General features: G+C 43.0%; 1 protein-coding gene across 1 annotated transcript in view; it reads right to left on the minus strand.

The window, feature by feature from the left end:
- LOC115150327 (receptor-type tyrosine-protein phosphatase gamma) overlaps positions 1-19,302 on the minus strand; it is a 256,267-nt gene that overhangs the window by 72,064 nt on the left and 164,901 nt on the right. Inside the window, exons 5-6 of the mRNA XM_029693504.1 lie at positions 10,377-10,472; positions 3,895-3,961 (exon numbers count right to left, since the gene is read on the minus strand). Coding sequence (XP_029549364.1) covers positions 3,895-3,961; positions 10,377-10,472 — 163 coding nt within the window. The remainder of the gene's footprint in view (positions 1-3,894; positions 3,962-10,376; positions 10,473-19,302) is intronic.

Consider the following 19,302-nt stretch of genomic DNA (forward strand, 5'->3'; position numbering starts at 1 on the left):
CTGACATCGTGGGTCGTTTCAGTAGTCAGACAGCACATCCCCTATTCTGTTCCTGACATTGTGGGTCGTTTCAGTAGTCAGACAGCACAGCCCATTTCAGTTACTGACATTGTGGGTTGTTTCAGTAATCCCTAGTGCCACCCCACATTAACCTTTCTGTTCCTGACATCATGGGTTGTTTCAGTAGTAAGACAGCCCAGTGCCGTATGGTGGTGCTACCTCAGACCTGCTAATGAATGGATGGCTGAGGCTAAAAAGCTGGCGGAAAGCCCACCACCGCCACCCAGCTAGAAGAGAACAGTATAGTGCGTCCCAAATTGCACCTTATCACCTATGTAGTGTCCTACTTTGACCAGAGCCCTATGGGAATAGGGTAACACTTGGGACACAGCCTAAGTACCTAGCCAGAGGACCAGGAGCCTCCCTTGGACCATCAGAACAACAACACAACCCAGCATGCTTTTTAGTTTACTAAACCTAGCAATACCACCTGCCTGCTAGCCCCATTCTAGCCCCCTTCCAGCCATGTCAGATCATTCAGTATAGATAGTCAGTGTAATGAATGGGATAAAGACCAAGAGAAGCACGGAGGAGCTCCAGTTGTGTGAGATGAATCAGCATGAGTAAAGAGACCATATGCTCTCAGTTTATTCCCTTCTTCCATTAACATGTTTTCTCTCCGTCTGTCTCTGAGTGGACCCACATAAAGAGAACTACGTCAGTAGCACATTGTTAACGCAGCTGTATGTGTTAGTACACACAAAGCGTGCATGCACACATACACAGCGGCACGGCTCCATATGCAATACAATGCAACTTCATGAATCCCTGAGGGGCAATTCGTTCAGGCCGGTGTGTGTGTGTGTTTAGGCAGATGTAGCAGGGGATTAGGGAAACATGGTAAAGCACATCCGGATACGGGCTGGTGGAGACACAGCATTACTCATGTTTGTATCGACACCAGCTAACTCCACTTTCAGACCATACACATCATAGCTAGGCATGTCTATCTGTGTCCCCCTAGCATTAAACATTAATGGTGCAAGCGAGCATGCATCTGATGCTGCTGCTGTGTATGTAAATTCTCTCTATGTGTGTGTGTGAGCAAATTGAGGTTTAGATGCAATTAACTTTTCCGTCTCTTCTTTGCAGCGCTACACAGAGAGAGAAGCAGGGGTAACTCGCTGTACTGCCTTCCTCTTGATGGAAGACTGGGCTCACAGCTTGTGGTCAGACTCTAATTTGGGATTAAAAATAAACGCCAAGGTAAAGTATCTTCAAAAGCTTAAACGAATGGATGGAAGACCAGATGAGAGGTGTGGAATCTCTATTCACAGACAGTCTGGGAGATGTGTGATGTCTGATAATAGTCAGTCTGGGAGATGTGTGATGTCTGAAAATAGACAGTCTGGGAGATGTGTGATGTCTGACAAAAGACAGTCTGGGAGATGTGTGATGTCTGAAAATAGTCAGTCTGGGAGATGTGTGATGTTTGAAAATAGTCAGTCTGGGAGATGTGTGATGTCTGAAAATAGACAGTCTGGGAGATGTGTGATGTCTGAAAATAGACAGTCTGGGAGATGTGTGATGTCTGATAATAGTCAGTCTGGGAGATGTGTGATGTCTGAAAATAGACAGTCTGGGAGATGTGTGATGTCTGACAAAAGACAGTCTGGGAGATGTGTGATGTCTGAAAATAGTCAGTCTGGGAGATGTGTGATGTTTGAAAATAGTCAGTCTGGGAGATGTGTGATGTTTGAAAATAGACAGTCTGGGAGATGTGTGATGTCTGAAAATAGATAGTCTGGGAGATGTGTGATGTTTGAAAATAGACAGTCTGGGAGATGTGTGATGTCTGATAATAGTCAGTCTGGGAGATGTGTGATGTCTGAAAATAGACAGTCTGGGAGATGTGTGATGTTTGAAAATAGACAGTCTGGGAGATGTGTGATGTCTGATAATAGTCAGTCTGGGAGATGTGTGATGTTTGAAAATAGTCAGTCTGGGAGATGTGTGATGTCTGATAAAAGACAGTCTGGGAGATGTGTGATGTCTGAAAATAGACAGTCTGGGAGATGTGTGATGTTTGAAAATAGACAGTCTGGGAGATGTGTGATGTTTGAAAATAGTCAGTCTGGGAGATGTGTGATGTTTGAAAATAGACAGTCTGGGAGATGTGTGATGTCTGAAAATAGATAGTCTGGGAGATGTGTGATGTTTGAAAATAGACAGTCTGGGAGATGTGTGATGTCTGATAATAGTCAGTCTGGGAGATGTGTGATGTCTGATAATAGTCAGTCTGGGAGATGTGTGATGTCTGAAAATAGTCAGTCTGGGAGATGTGTGATGTTTGAAAATAGACAGTCTGGGAGATGTGTGATGTTTGAAAATAGTCAGTCTGGGAGATGTGTGATGTTTGAAAATAGACAGTCTGGGAGATGTGTGATGTTTGAAAATAGTCAGTCTGGGAGATGTGTGATGTTTGAAAATAGACAGTCTGGGAGATGTGTGATGTCTGATAATAGTCAGTCTGGGATATGTGTGATGTCTGAAGTAATCACCTCACATTAACCTCACAAACAACAACTTGGGAAATAATTTCTCTGTCTTTTTTTTAATTTGTATTTTTTTGTGGACATTCATTGAGTGCTCTTGTGTGTGACTGAAAGCCCTATATAGCCAGCAGTATACCACCCTGCATCCCACTGCTGGCTTGCTTCTGAAGCTAAGCAGGGTTGGTCCTGGCTGGATGGGAGACCAGATGCTGCTGGAAGTGGTGTTGGAGGGCTAAGGAGATCCTAAAGCAGTGAAGGGGACATTGCCCTGCATAGGGTGCTGTCTTTTAGATGGGAAGCTAAAGGGTGTCCTGACCCTCTATGGTCATTCAAATCCCATGGCACTAGGGCCTCCTGAGTGGCGCAGTGCTAGCTGTGCCACTAGAGATTCTGGGTTCAAGTCCAGGCTCTGTTGTGATCGGGCGAAGCACAATTGGCCCAGTGTCGTCTGGGTTAGGGGAGGGATTGGTCGGCAGGGATGTCCTTGTCCCATCGTACACTAGCGACCCCTGTGGCGGGCTGGGTGTAGTGTATGTTGACACTGTCACCAGGTGTACAGCATTTCCTCTGACATGTTAGTGTGGCTGGCTGGGTGTAGTGTATGTTGACACTGTCACCAGGTGTACAGTGTTTCCTCTGACATGTTAGTGTGGCGGGCTGGGTGTAGTGTATGTTGACACTGTCACCAGGTGTACAGCGTTTCCTCTGACATGTTAGTGTGGCGGGCTTCTGCGTTAAGTGGGCATTGTGTCAAGAAGCAGTGCGGGATGTGTTTCGGAGGATGCATGGCTCCCGAACTTCCGTACGGGAGACACAGTGATGAGACAAGACTGTAAATACCAATTGGATACCATGAAAAAGGGGTCATTTTTTTTATATAAAAATGCAAATAAATAAAAATAATCCCATGGCATTTATCATAAGAGTAGGGGTATTAAACCTGATATCATCCCCCTCATTCCTAATTGGTATACAATCACTCCTCACCTCTCGACCTGATAGCTGGTGAGTGTTCTGGCACAAAAATGGTCGCTGTGGATGACGTGAGTTTCCCCATTACTATGTAAAGCGCTTTAAGTACCTCAGTTGGTAGAAAAGCGCTATATAAATCCAATTATTAGTATGAATTATAGCGAAAGTGATAAAGCCAAGGTCCTCTTTAACAATCATTAGTGTGTCTGTATTTATATCTGTGTTTCTGTGGGAAGACTGAGAACCTGGGGCCCTGCTGACTCTGTAGTTAACTGAGAAGTGCTATAGAACTAAGGTTGTTGAACAGCAGCACAGCGAGAGAGAGAGAGAGCGACAGTAGTAGTGTGAGTGCCAGTGGTATACTCACCGTGGTGTACAACCCGTTTCAGTCCCTGGATGATGGGCTCTACGGCTGGATTGTCTCTCCGCCCCACCTGAAGACAACATACAAGAGACAGGATATTTTACAGGACAGCCCAGAACAGCAGTTACAGTACCCACACTCAGTTCAGTACACGTATCACATGTATTACCAACATTCCCAATGTGCTATTTACACTTAGAGGGGGGAAAAAAAGTGTTGAGATATGGGGACCGCTCCTCCTCCTCATCGTCCTTCCCATTCCTAATTCAGGTCAGTCCAATGAGAGTAATAGTCTGTAACTAAGTGCTGAATGTGGATAATAATATGAACCCCTTAGCGACCATTCATACACCCTCAGGGAGCCCAAATGCAGCTCGATTAGAAATGGTAAACTGGTGTGTCTGTGTGTGTGTATATATGTGTGTGTATATGTGTGTGTGTGTGTGTGTGTGTGTATATGTGTGTGTGTGTGTATATATGTGTGTGTTAATGTGTGTGTGTGTGTCTGTGTGTCTGTGTGTGTGTGTATATGTGTGTGTGTGTGTCAGGTGTGTGTGTGTATATGTGTGTGTGTGTGTGTGTCAGGTGTGTGTCCTGCTCTTTAAAATGTAATTCAGCGGGATAGATGTGTGTTGGCGCTGATGCTAATTGCTGAAGGGCTGTCAGAAAAACAGTGGTAGCATTTAGGTCTTCAATCACACAAGGTCCGTTGTTGTCTAGCCACAGACCTAGAAACACCTGTGTCCCCACTCCTACCTGCCTGCCTCTCTGTCAGAGAGGAACTGTGCCGGCCACTTTGTCTGTGTGGCTCTGAGTGTTAGGATAGAGTGCTTCTATGTAATAGATCACATCAGTATAATAGAAATAGAACCAGCCATTTTACTGTGGCGTTGCCATGGCTAAATCCTTGCCAACCCGCCCCAAAAAATATGGAACATGAAAACAATATTCTGCTGAGGCGCACTTTGAAGATGCTAGAACAGTCCACATTTACTTTTCATCTGCAACCAAAACGAGTAATGAATAGAAGAATCAGAAAACCACTTACTTGAATAGTGTATCTACACTATATATACAAAAGTATGTGGACATCCCTTCAAAGTAGTGGATTCGGCCAATTCGGCCACACCCGTTGCTGACAAGTGTATAAAATGGAGCACACAACCATGCGATCTCCATAGACAAACATTAGCAGTAAAATGGCTCGTACTGAAGAGCTTAGTGACTTACAACGTAGCACCGTCATAGGATTTCACCTTTCCAACATATCAGTTCGTCAAATTTCTGCCCTGCTGGAGCAGAACTGTAAGTGCTCGTATTGTGAAGTGGAAAGATCTAGGAGCAACAGCGGCTCAGCCGCGAAGTGGTAGGCCACACAAGCTCACAGAAAGGGACCGCAGAGTGCTGAAGCGTGCAGCGTGTAAAATTAGTCTCTCCTCGGTTGCAACACTCACTACCGAGTTCCAAATTGCCTCCGAAAGAAAAGTCAGCACAATAACTGTTCGTCGAGGGCTTCATGAAATGGGTTCCCATGGCCGAACAGCTGCACACAAGCCTACAATTACCATGCGCAATGCCAAGTGTCAGCTGGAGTGGTGGAAAGCTCGTCGCCATTGGACACCATTGGACTTCTCTGGAGTGATGAATCACACTTCACCATCTGATTCTGTGCTGCCATTTATGTGGCAACAGTTTGGGGAAGGCCCTTCCCTGTTTCAGCATGACAATGCCCCCGTGCACAAAGCGAGGTCTGTTGAGATCGCCGTGGATGAACTTGACAGGCCTGCACAGAGCCCTGACCTCAACCCCATCGAACACCTTTGCATTAATTGGAATGATTACTGCGAGTAAGGCCTAATCGGCCAACATCAGTGCCCGACCTCACTAATGCTCGTGGCTGAATGGAAGCAAGTCCCCGGAGCAATCTTCCAACATCTAGTGGAAAGCCTTCCCAGAAGAGTGGAGGCTGTTGTAGCAGCAAAGGGGGGACCAACTCCATATTAATGCCCATGATTTTGAAATGAGATGTTCGACGAGCAGGTGTCCAAATACTTTTGGTCATGTAGTGGATTTACCTAGTCGGCTTGTTGTGTGTTTTATGTGAGATAAATATTCCTCTAGAGACACAAAATGCATTCTGACAAGCAGTCAATGCACAACAATGCTTGAAATTGCGAAAACAGCAGTTTTAATGGTACTTGTTAAAAAAAGGGGGATCCCAGCTTTCCATTCCTCATTTATTTATTTCTCAACTCTTAAATATGTGCAAACTGAACCATTTTAAACCCAGAGCAGCGGCATTATTAAGCACCTAAAAGGCGCTGCATGGTCAATCCGACATCTGCATTTTCCATGCTGCATTAATGGTGAGACGTCCTCTGCAGAAGTCAGGGCATTCATACTTCTTGCACTTCACCGAGCAGCGCAGAGCTGTTGAGCAGAGCTGTTGTGAAGGAATTTGTCAAGGAAGTGAGTTTGTGTTTATAAAGGACCTCCCGCCCCTACCTACCGTCAAGAAATCATGTCAATGCGGAGCTATATAGAGCTATATGGCGCCCTCCGCATTGTTACAAAATTTGGGAGGCGCACGGCGATGTGCTACGGAGGTGAATTTGGCCTCTGAATGCCTCCGGAGGCAACGCACCACATTTTTGGATCAAGCATAAATTGTCTTTTACTCAGCAATTTGCTGTGAGTGCATAGGGGAGAGTGGGGCTAAATGTAACATGGGTCAACTGTAGGTTAACTTAGGATAAAACGCTACCCTACCTCAAAATCATTTGGCAACCAGGGAAGGTGTTTGGGGGGATGGTGACCTGAATTGGTTTCTTTGAGAAGTACAGGCAGGGGGTGTGTTACCCCAGGTGGCAGGTTATCCTAACATGTAGGCCTACATTATATTTACATGTTAGTCATTTAGCAGACACTCTTATCCAGAGTGACTTACAGTAGTGAATGCTTACATTTCACACTTCTTTTTTTGTTTTGTTCCTGTGCTGACCCCCCGTGGGAATCGAACCCACAAACCTGGTGTTGCAAACACCATGCTCTACCAACTGAGCTACAGGGAAGTCTATATTCACTGTGTGTATGCAATTTTTTGGGACAACATTCATCAATAGAATGCTAACTAGTTAAAAGATCACATTTGGGATCTGGCTAATGATTATTCCAATAGGGTAACTGCAGATGGGCAACCTCATGCTTCAGCCTATTTACAGTGGGGGAAAAAAGTATTTGATCCCCTGCTGATTTTGTACATTTGCCCACTGACAAAGAAAGGATCAGTCTATAATTTTAATGGTAGGTTTATTTGAACAGTGAGAGACAGAATAACAACAAAAATATCCAGAAAAACGCATGTCAGAAATGTTATAAATTGATTTGCATTTTAATGAGCGAAATAAGTATTTGACCCCCTCTCAATCAGAAAGATTTCTGGCTCCCAGGTGTCTTTTATACAGGTAACGAGCTGAGATTAGGAGCACACTCTTAAAGGGAGTGCTCCTAACCGCAGCTTGTTACCTGTAAAAAAGACACCTGTCCACAGAAGCAATCAATCAATCAGATTCCAAACTCTCCACCATGGCCAAGACCAAAGAGCTCTCCAAGGATGTCAGGGACAAGATTGTAGACCTACACAAGGCTGGAATGGGCTACAAGACCATCGCCAAGCAGCTTGGTGAGAAGGTGACAACATTTGGTGCGATTATTAGCAAATGGAAGAAACACAAAAAAATCTGTCAATATCTCTCGGCCTGGGGCTCCATGCAAGATCTCACCTCGTGGAGTTGCAATGATCATGAGAACGGTGAGGAATCAGCCCAGAACTACACGGGAGGATCTTGTCAATGATCTCAAGGCAGCTGGGACCATAGTCACCAAGAAAACAATTGGTAACACACTACACCGTGAAGGACTGAAATCCTGCAGCGCCCGCAAGGTCCCCCTGCTCAAGAAAGCACATATACATGCCCGTCTGAAGTTTGCCAATGGACATCTGAATGACTCAGAGGACAACTGGTGAAAGTGTTGTGGTCAGATGAGACCAAAATGGAGCTCTTTGACATCAACTTAACTCGCCGTGTTTGGAGGAGGAGGAATACTGCCTATGACCCCAAGAACACCATCTCCACCATCAAACATGGAGGTGGAAAAATTATGCTTTGGGGGTGTTTTTCTGCTAAGGGGACAGGACAACTTCACCTCATCAAAGGGACGATGGACGGGGCCATGTACCGTCAAATCTTGGGTGAGAACCTCCTTCCCTCAGCCAGGGCATTGAAAATGGGTCGTGGATGGGTATTCCAGTATGTCAATGACCCAAAACACACGGCCAAGGCAACAAAGGAGTGGCTCAAGAAGAAGCACATTAAGGTCCTGGAGTGGCCTAGCCAGTCTCCAGACCTTAATCCCATAGAAAATCTGTGGAGGGAGCTGAAGGTTCGAGTTGCCAAACGTCAGCCTCGAAACCTTAATGACTTGGAGAAGATCTGCAAAGAGGAGTGGGACAAATTCCCTCCTGAGATGTGTGCAAACCTGGTGGCCAACTACAAGAAACGTCTGACTTCTGTGATTGCCAACAAGGGTTTTGCCACCAAATACTAAGTCATGTTTTGCAGAGGAGTCAAATACTTATTTCCCTCATTAAAATGCAAATCATTTTATAACATTTTTGACATGCGTTTTTCTGGATTTCTTTGATGTTATTCTGTCTCTCACTGTTCAAATAAACCTACTATTAAAATTATAGACTGATAATTTCTTTGTAAGTGGGCAAACGTACAAAATCAGCAGGGGATCAAATACTTTTTTCCCCCACTGTATTTCTAGCCACAATTCCGCATCAGTTGGGCTACAGGTGATAATGCTTATTCTTAATAGCATACCTGATAATATGGACCATGTATAGGCTATATGCATGTTCCAATATGTTCAAATAATTGTACCAACATGTTATTGATCATTGTGGGTGTATGTTGGAGAGTGATGATGCTGGGTTAGTGTACAGATATAAACCAACAGGGAAACAAAGTGGAGTGCTCATCCTTGTGTGCTCAGTAGAAGGTTCATTTCATTGCGGAAATAAAATATGTATTCGTTTTTTGAATTTAGAATACCATATACTTGTCCAATAGCTTTTTGTAACAACCCACATACTAATAAAAACAGGCAGGCAGACGGACAAATACTTTTCTTTTAGGTAAAGAGGGGATTTTTAAGAGATATCGGCAGAGGAAGCCCTTGTTCTCTCACTCTGTCTGTGCTTCTCTTTCACTGTAATGACTCCCTGTAGACACCTGTCTGTCTGTCTGTGCTTCACTTTCACCGTAATGACTCCCTGAAGACACCTGTCTGTCTGTCTGTGCTTCTCTTTCACCATAATGACTCCCTGTAGACACCTGTCTGTCTGTCTGTGCTTCTCTTTCACCGTAATGACTCCCTGAAGACACCTGTCTGTCTGTCTGTGCTTCTCTTTCACCGTAATGACTCCCTGAAGACACCTGTCTGTCTGTCTGTGCTTCTCTTTCACCGTAATGACTCCCTGAAGACACCTGTCTGTCTGTCTGTGCTTCTCTTTCACCGTAATGACTCCCTGAAGACATCTGTCTGTCTGTCTATGCTTATCTTTCACCGTAATGACTCCCTGAAGACACCTGTCTGTCTGTCTGTCTGTGCTTCTCTTTCACCGGAATGACTCCCTGTAGACACCTGTCTGTCTGTCTGTGCTTCTCTTTCACCGTAATGACTCCCTGAAGACACCTGTCTGTCTGTCTGTCCTTCTCTTTCACCGTAATGACTCCCTGAAGACACCTGTCTGTCTGTCTGTGCTTCTCTTTCACCGTAATGACTCCCTGAAGATACCTGTCTGTCTGTCTGTGCTTCTCTTTCACCGTAATGACTCCCTGAAGACACCTGTCTGTCTGTCTGTGCTTCTCTTTCACCGTAATGACTCCCTGAAGACACCTGTCTGTCTGTCTGTGCTTCTCTTTCACCGTAATGACTCCCTGAAGACACCTGTCTGTCTGTCTGTGCTTCTCTTTCACCGTAATGACTCCCTGAAGACATCTGTCTCTCTGTGGCAATGACAGAGAGTCACAGCTCTCTGGATAGGGATGATGTGTGTGTGTGTGTGTGTGTGTGTGTGTGTGTGTGTGTGTGTGTGTGTGTGTGTGTGTGTGTGTGTGTGTGTGTGTGTGTGTGTGTGTGTGTGTGGGTGGGTGTGAGTGAGTGAGTGAGTGAGAGAGGGAATAGTTATGTACAATATGGATATGGGAAGTTGGAAGTAAAGCGAGGAAGAGGAAGAAAGATTGCATGTGCCTCAGGAGAGCAAGCAGCTTTCGATCAGTGTATCCATTACTGTTGTTCATATTTTCCAATGAGCACTATATTCCTACCCTCTACCCTCCTGTTTCACTGTGTTTGGGAACAAATGAAACCAAAATATCTCCTCTAACAACAACACAGCTCGAAGCCAGTCTTACCTCAAAGAACACAGCAAGCGCAGCAATCATGCGTTTCTCCTTGATGGCCGCACTGAGACTGTCAAAGTCATCAGAGTTGTACAGGTAGATCTGCATCTGTGGAGAGAGCGAGAGAGCAAACAGAACATTAGAGGTTGCTCTTAAGTGATTCTTGCACGTCAAAATAAATCAGTTATTTGGACAGAATGCAGTGAACACTGGCAGGTACCCAAAACATATTTCCTTTCAGTAGGTTGCAAATAAACAGTACAACTTTCAATGGTTATAAAATCATTTGTAAAAAAAATACTAGTTTCTCTTTCCCTCTTCTCCGTCATTCTGTCTACCTCACACAAACCCACTGTTATCACACATCCCAGTGCTGTACTGTAATACTGTATTCTGCTGTACTTACAGAAGCATAATCACACATCCCAGTGCTGTACTGTAATACTGTATTCCGCTGTACTTACAGAAGCATAATCACACATCCCAGTGCTGTACTGTAATACTGTATTCCGCTGTACTTACAGAAGCATCATCATACATCCCAGTACTGTAATACTGTATTCCGCTGGCTGTACTTACAGAAGCATCATCACACATCCCAGTACTGTAATACTGTATGCCGCTGTAGTTACAGAAGCATAATCACACATCCCAGTACTGTAATACTGTATGCCGCTGGCTGTACTTTCAGAAGCATAATCACACATCCCAGTACTGTAATACTGTATGCCGCTGTACTTACAGAAGCATAATCACACATCCCAGTGCTGTACTGTAATACTGTATGCCGCTGTACTTACAGAAGCATAATCACACATCCCAGTACTGTAATACTGTATGCCGCTGGCTGTACTTACAGAAGCATAATCACACATCCCAGTACTGTAATACTGTATGATGCCACTGTACTTACAGAAGCATAATCACACATCCCAGTACTGTATTACTGTATGCCGCTGTACTTACAGAAGCATAATCACACATCCCAGTACTGTAATACTTTATGCCGCTGTACTTACAGAAGCATAATCACACATCCCAGTGCTGTACTGTAATACTGTATTCTGCTGTACTTACAGAAGCATAATCACACATCCCAGTGCTGTACTGTAATACTGTATGCCGCTGTACTTACAGAAGCATAATCACACATCCCAGTACTGTAATACTGTATGCCGCTGTACTTACAGAAGCATAATCACACATCCCAGTACTGTAATACTGTATGCCGCTGGCTGTACTTTCAGAAGCATAATCACACATCCCAGTACTGTAATACTGTATGCCGCTGTACTTACAGAAGCATAATCACACATCCCAGTGCTGTACTGTAATACTGTATGCCGCTGTACTTACAGAAGCATAATCACACATCCCAGTACTGTAATACTGTATGCCGCTGGCTGTACTTACAGAAGCATAATCACACATCCCAGTACTGTAATACTGTATGCCGCTGTACTTACAGAAGCATAATCACACATCCCAGTACTGTAATACTTTATGCCGCTGTACTTACAGAAGCATAATCACACATCCCAGTACTGTAATACTGTATGCCGCTGTACTTACAGAAGCATAATCACACATCCCAGTGCTGTACTGTAATACTGTATTCTGCTGTACTTACAGAAGCATAATCACACATCCCAGTGCTGTACTGTAATACTGTATGCCGCTGTACTTACAGAAGCATAATCACACATCCCAGTGCTGTACTGTAATACTGTATGCTGCTGGCTGTACTTACAGAAGCATAATCACACATCCCAGTGCTGTACTGTAATACTGTATGCCGCTGTATTTACAGAAGCATAATCACACATCCCAGTGCTGCACTGTAATACTGTATTCTGCTGTACTTACAGAAGCATAATCACACATCCCAGTGCTGTACTGTAATACTGTATGCTGCTGGCTGTACTTACAGAAGCATAATCACACATCCCAGTGCTGTACTGTAATACTGTATGCCGCTGTACTTACAGAAGCATAATCACACATCCCAGTGCTGTACTGTAATACTGTATGCCGCTGTATTTACAGAAGCATAATCACACATCCCAGTGCTGCACTGTAATACTGTATGCCGCTGTATTTACAGAAGCATAATCACACATCCCAGTGCTGTACTGTAATACTGCATGCCGCTGTATTTACAGAAGCATAATCACACATCCCAGTGCTGTACTGTAATACTGCATGCCGCTGTATTTACAGAAGCATAATCACACATCCCAGTGCTGTACTGTAATACTGCATGCCGCTGTATTTGCAGAAGCATAATCACACATCCCAGTGCTGTACTGTATCCCGCTGTTCTGACAGTAGCAGCAGGGTTCTACTAGGACTGGGACAGTACCAGTATGGCAATATTTTTTACATTGCAAAAATAAAAATCTGTCAAATGTTATTCGTCACATGCTTCGTAAACAACATGTGTAGACTAACTGTGAAACGCTTAAAAGTAATAATACATACACAATGAATAACGATAAATGTGTTTTTTTATTTAACCAGGCAAGTCAGTTAAGAACAAATTCTTATTTACAATGACGGCCTACTCTGGCCAACCCCAGCCAACACTGGGCCAATTGCGCACCACCCGTATGGGACTAATCATGGCCAGATGTGATATAGCCTGGAATTGAACCAGGTACTATAGTGACACCTCTTGCACTGAGATTCAGTGCCTTAGAACGCTGCGCCACTCGGAAGCCCATTATAGTGTAGGGGTATGAAGTAATTGAGGTAGATATGTACATATAACCAGGAATAAAGTGACAGACAATAAACAGTACCAGCAGCGTATGTGATGAGTCAAAGAAATTAGTGCAAAAAGGGTGAATGCAGATAGTTAAATAGTTAACCAAATAGCTACCTGGACTAACTATTTATCAGTCTTATGGCTTGAGGGTAGAAGCTGTTCAGGGTCCTGTTGGTTCCAGACTTGGTGCATCGGTACCGCTTGCCGTGCGGTAACAGAGAGAACAATCTATGACTTGGGTGGGTGGAGTCTTTAGGGTCTTCCTCTGACACCACCTGGTATAGTGGTCCTGGATTGCAGGGAGCTTGGCCCCAGTGATGTACTGGGCCGTATGCACTGCTTCTGCCCTGCGCTTTGCGTTTGTAAGTCAAGCAGTTGCTATACCAAGCGGTGATGCAGCCAGTCAAGATCCTCTCAATGGTGCAGCAGTAGAACATTTTGAGGATCTATGCGCTCATGCCAAATATTTTCAGTCTCCTGAGGGGGAAGAGGCTGTTCATGACTGTGCTGGTGTGTGTGGACCATGATAGATCCCTATTGATGGAACTTGAAGCGCTCGACCCGCTCCACTAGTCCAGGATCCAGTTGCAGAGGGAGGTGGTCAGTCCCAGGGTCGTTAGCTTAGTGATGAGCTTGGAGGGCACTAAGGTGTTGAACACTGAGCTGTAGTCAATAAACAGCATTCTCACATACAGTGCCGTGAAAAAGTATTTAGTACGTTCTAGGGTAGGTCAGTATCCAGATTTTCATATCTTCATACCGTCTTTCTCTCACCCCAGGATATATGGTATTACCAAATGAGTACACAAGGTGGCGCCAAAAATGCAAAAACAAACATTGGGCATCTATTTTTAATTTTACCTTTATTTAACTAGGCAAGTCAGTTAAGAACAAATTCTTATTTTAAATGACAGCCTAAGAACAGTGGGTTAACTGTCTTGTTCAGGGGCAGAACAACAGATTTTTACCTTGTTAGCTCAGGGATTCAATCTTGCAACCTTTCGGTTATTAGTCCAACACTCTAACCACTAGGCTACCTGCCATCTATTACCAGAAGGCTAACAAAATTAGCACACGTAATAATGAATTTCCATGGAGACGGCTAGCTAAATATGCTAACCAGCGCAAAAGAAAATAAACAAGTTGCAAAGACAGCTCATAAATTTATACATATATATGTAGGAGCTACCGAATGTCATTTTTGGTGAGTTTGGACATTTACAAGCGAATGCGAACGAGAGACATCGTGCAAATGAACAAAGTTTTGCAGTACTGGCTCTCCCAGCAGCATGTCTACACACTGTGTCTGTGTGGAGTCTGAGTAATGGGCCACTAGGGCAATAGGCTTGCCTGCTCTGCTCAGAGAAGAGGGGCGAGGAGCCGAAGGGCCAAGAACGGAGAGCAGAAAAAAACGCAAGGAAATCAAGATAGCAGTGGCAGCTGTACAAATAACGCATAAATAGTGCTTTGTCTTTTCAAACGCGGCAGAAAACGAACACAATATGATCCCCAGTCACCTCATTCAGTCATTTACAAGTTAAACTAGAAGTCATGTTAACACATAATTCTGAATTTTTCACGCAGGAAAAAAAGATAAAACGCATAAGATATATCTTGCTGCGTTTTGTAAACACAGATCTAAAATGCTTCTAATTGTAATTTCTGCTTGGCAGCAGATTCATTTGGTGCTTCAGTTGTACTTCTAAACTCGGTTGAGAATTCACAAATGGGCATTCTATCAGCAGATAGCGCTCTGACTGATGTGTACCTTCTTTTCTTGGTGTAGCCATCCTATTTTTCTTTGCAAGATTAACTTTAAGCAAAACAATAGGAAATGTAGCTGGCTACATTCTTTCCATGATTGGCCTAAACATTAGAAATATGATGGCTATGCATCGTTTTTGTTTTTTCAATGTAAGCTCATTTACTTGTGTGGCTGCCGGCCAAATAGAGTTGCACTTCTGTTGTCATCTGATGAAAATGAAGCTATTTTATGCCGAATGTGTTGCACTAATGTCAAGGAAAACTATAGTTGCACATCCCTGATCAGTCTATTGAAGCAAACAAACACTGTTGACTTTCAATATAAAACGCGACCCCTGTCAATAGACAGCAGGACATCGTTTTCTCCTGTTGTGCTATTTACAAACAAACACATGACTGGCTCAACTGTGCTGGGAAACTATGTAAGCTTCATAATGTAAACTAACGTGACAGGTGAAATAAGAACGCAATCTGCTTTATCTCCTAAGGCATTGCACAAGTTGACTGTTGGTATTGACTTAAAAAATAGCTACAAATATTAAAACGTATTGAAAAACATATAAGAAATAGTTTCAACTGTATTGAAGGTATTGAAAAACCCTCCCGTGGCTAATAAAACATATTTTGCATCTTCAAAGTAGTAGGCATGTTGTGTATATCAAATGATATGGCATTTTTCCTAAATGACACCCCCCCAAAATCTATTTTCATTCCAGGTTGTAAGGCTACTAAATAGGAAAAATGCCAAGGGGGTGAAACTTTCGCAAGCCACTGTAACTTGGAAAATAAATAAAGGTGACTCTGGATCTCAACATAATTATATTGTTTTACAATATTAGGTCTGTTGTATCTTTTTCCACTGGTGGCACTGGTGCTATCAACACGATATGGTTACACTATTTAAATTATTAAAATGGACCTGAAATGTGTCCCATAATGTGCTTGCAGAACCAGGCTAATAATGACTAGCAATCTTTTCAATTAGCATGCCCCTGTGTTCTTACATTAATTTGGATAGATTTGCTGTAACAGCAAAGAAAATAGACAAAATAAAGTCCAAAATGTTTTTATTGTAAATTTCAAATTGCTATATGTTATTTTCTGAAAAATCCTCTAGAGGGCAGAATAATATCAAAACAATACCACAGCAAAAAAAAAAGGAAAGCAGGTAAAAGGACTGATTTCCCAGTTTTTTCAGGTTTTTGCTCTCAAAATCACCTGTTTAATAGAAAAACTTAAACATTGGATGTTCCATTGTCAACAACAATGTTAAAACCACATTAAGGATCCATTTTTGAGGCCTGGGAAAAATCGGTCAAAATGTGATGGTATCTGTACTGATGGCACAAAAGCCATGACAGGGAGATATAGTGGATTGGTAACGCGCGTGCAAGCAGTTGCTCCCGATGCCACTTGGGTACAATGCAACATCCACCAAGAGGCTCTTGCTGCCAAGGGAATGCCTGACGCTTGAACAATGTTTTGGACACTACAGTGAAAATGGTTAACTTAGTTAAAGCAAGGTCCCTGAACTTTCGTGTATTTTCTGCACTATGCAATGATATGGGCAGTGACCATGTAACGCTTTTACAACATACAGAAGTGCACTGGTTATCAAGGGGCAAAGTATTGACACATTTTTTTAATTTGAGAGATGAGCTTAAAGTTTTCTTTATTGACCACAATTTTCACTTGTCTGACCGCTTGCATGATGACGAGTTTCTCATACGACTGGCCTATCTGGGTGATGTTTTTTCTCGCCTGAATGATCTGAATCTAGGATACCAGGGACTCTCTGCAACTATATTCAATGTGCGGGACAAAATTGAGGCTATGATTAAGAAGTTGGAGCTCTTCTCTGTCTGCATTAACAAAGACAACACACAGGTCTTTCCATCATTGTATTATTTTTTGTGTGCAAATGAACTCAAGCTTACGGACAATGTCAAATGTGATATAGCGAAGCACCTGAGTGAGTTGGGTGCGCAATTAAGCAGGAACATTCCCGAAACGGATGACACAAACAACTGGGTTTGTTATCCGTTACATGCCCTGCCTCCAGTCCACTTAGTGATATCTGAACAAGAGAGCCTCATCGAAATTGCAACAAACGTTTCTGTGAAAATGTAATTTAAATCAGAAGTCACTGCCAGATTTCTGGATTGGGATGCGCTCAGAGTATCCTGCCTTGGCAAATCGCTCTGTTAAGACACTGATGCTCTTTGCAACCACGTGCCTATGTGAGAGTGGATTCTCAGTCCTTACTAGCATGAGAACTATATACAGGCACAGACTATGTGTGGAAAATGATTTAAGACTGAGACTCCAATACAACTCAACATTGCAGTGTTATGGGCATCCTTTCAAGCACACCCTTCTCATTAACCTGTGCTGAGTTATTCACAATTTTTGATTAACAAATAAGGTTTTACATGTAAGATGGTTAAATAAAAAGCTAAATTATTGATTCATATTATATTATTATTATTTGTGCCCTGGTCCACGAGCTGGGTTGTGACAAAAACTCACAATCCAGGTGAAAGCTACGATCTCTTATTGATGTCACTTGTTAAATCAACTTCAATCAGTGTAGATGAAGGGAAGGAGACAGGTTAAATATTTTGAAGCCTTGAGGCAATTGAGACATGGATTGTGTGCCATTTAGAGGGTGAATGTGCAAGACTAAATATTCAAGTGCCTTTGAACAGGGTATGGTAGTAGGTGCCAGGCGCACCGGTTTGTGTCAAGAACTGCAATGATGCTGGGTTTTTCACACTCAACAGTGTGCATCAAGAATGGTCCACCACCCAAAGGATATCCAGCCAACTTGACACAACAGTGGGAATCATTGGAGTCAACATGGGCCAGCATCCCTGTAGAGTCCATGCCCCGACAAATTGAGGCTGTTCTGAGGGCAAAAGGGGGCTGCAACTCAATATTAAGAAGGTGTTCTCAATGTTTTGTACTCTGTGTGTGCGTGCTGCGCACGTGTGATGAATAATCGACATAGGAAACTAACAGCTTCGAGAATCCATCTGTTTTTTAAAAATCGCATTCTAACTATATTTTTTTCAGTGACTGACCCGGAGGGTTTCCAAAACCTTCCATGCATGTTGACCCCTGACATTTTTTGACAGGGGCATTCAAATTAATTTGAGCCCTGACACACACAGATAGGGGCATTCACGTGCAGTTGTTTTCTGTTTTTGGTTAATTGCACATTAATGTTTGAATAAATCATGATGATAAAAAAAATGCTAATTGTGAACCAAAAACTAACGTGAACAGGTACATTTTTCTCACTGGCACCCTTGCGACCAATTAAAAATGTGACTGTTTTTGTTGCAGTATTGAACCCTGCAGTAGCATAGTGAGCATGGATCCACAGCAGGATTATACTCTTCACTAAGACCTAACTCCATGCCTTAATGCTATCAATGCACAGCTCCCAAATGCATTTTCTCTGAGAATGATGCACTCTGAAAATGTAGGCCTATGCATGTGTCTGCTTGATTTGTGTGAGTGTGAATGCATGAAACACAACCACAAATCTGGGAGAGAACAGCACCATCAAAGAAGTGCTAGCAATCAACAGTCTCTTCACTCAAACTAAATATAAAAGCTACCCCCTCATCAAACGGATGTGGCCGCCACGTCCCAATCTCACCCTGTGTGTTTGTGTTTGCATCACAACTTGTCTGTTGCTCTACCGTTGCTTCCCTCTCTCACTCCCTCTGTCTCTCTCTTTAATCAGATGAGTAGGCACTGAGCCGTGTTGCTGTTCTCCAGCCAGGAATAATTGGATGAATCAGCCATCAGACAGCCTTGAACTGTTCAGGGACAGTAGATAATGCTCAGGAGATGTCCTGTCTGGTGCATTAATACACACACAAGGCTTTGTGTATTATACAGAAGCTATGGCACATCATCAGAAGACGTTTGTTTGTCACAGACGCAAATGGCATTTTGTTGTGTTACAAAGTGGGATTAGAATGGATTTAATTATCATTTCTGGTCAACGATCTACACAAAATACTTTGTAATGTCTAAGTGGAAGAGAAATTCGAACATTTATAAAACATTTGAAAAATACAACACTAATATACACTACCGTTCAAAAGTTTGGGGTCACTTAGAGTTGTCCTTGTTTTTTGAAAGAAAAGCACATTTTTTGTCCATTAGAATAACATCAAATTGATCAGAAATACAGTGTAGACATTGTTAATGTTGTAAATGACTATTGTCGCTGGAAACAGCAGATTTTATATGGAATATCTATGTACATAGGTGTACAGAGGCCCATTATCAGCAACCATCACTCCTGTGTTCCAATGGCACATTGTGTTAGCTAATCCAAGTTTATCATTTTAAAAGGCTAATTGATCATTAGAAAATGTGAAAAAAGTA

Source organism: Salmo trutta, chromosome 16 (genome assembly GCF_901001165.1).
Source record: "Salmo trutta chromosome 16, fSalTru1.1, whole genome shotgun sequence".
Classification (NCBI taxonomy): domain Eukaryota; kingdom Metazoa; phylum Chordata; class Actinopteri; order Salmoniformes; family Salmonidae; genus Salmo; species Salmo trutta.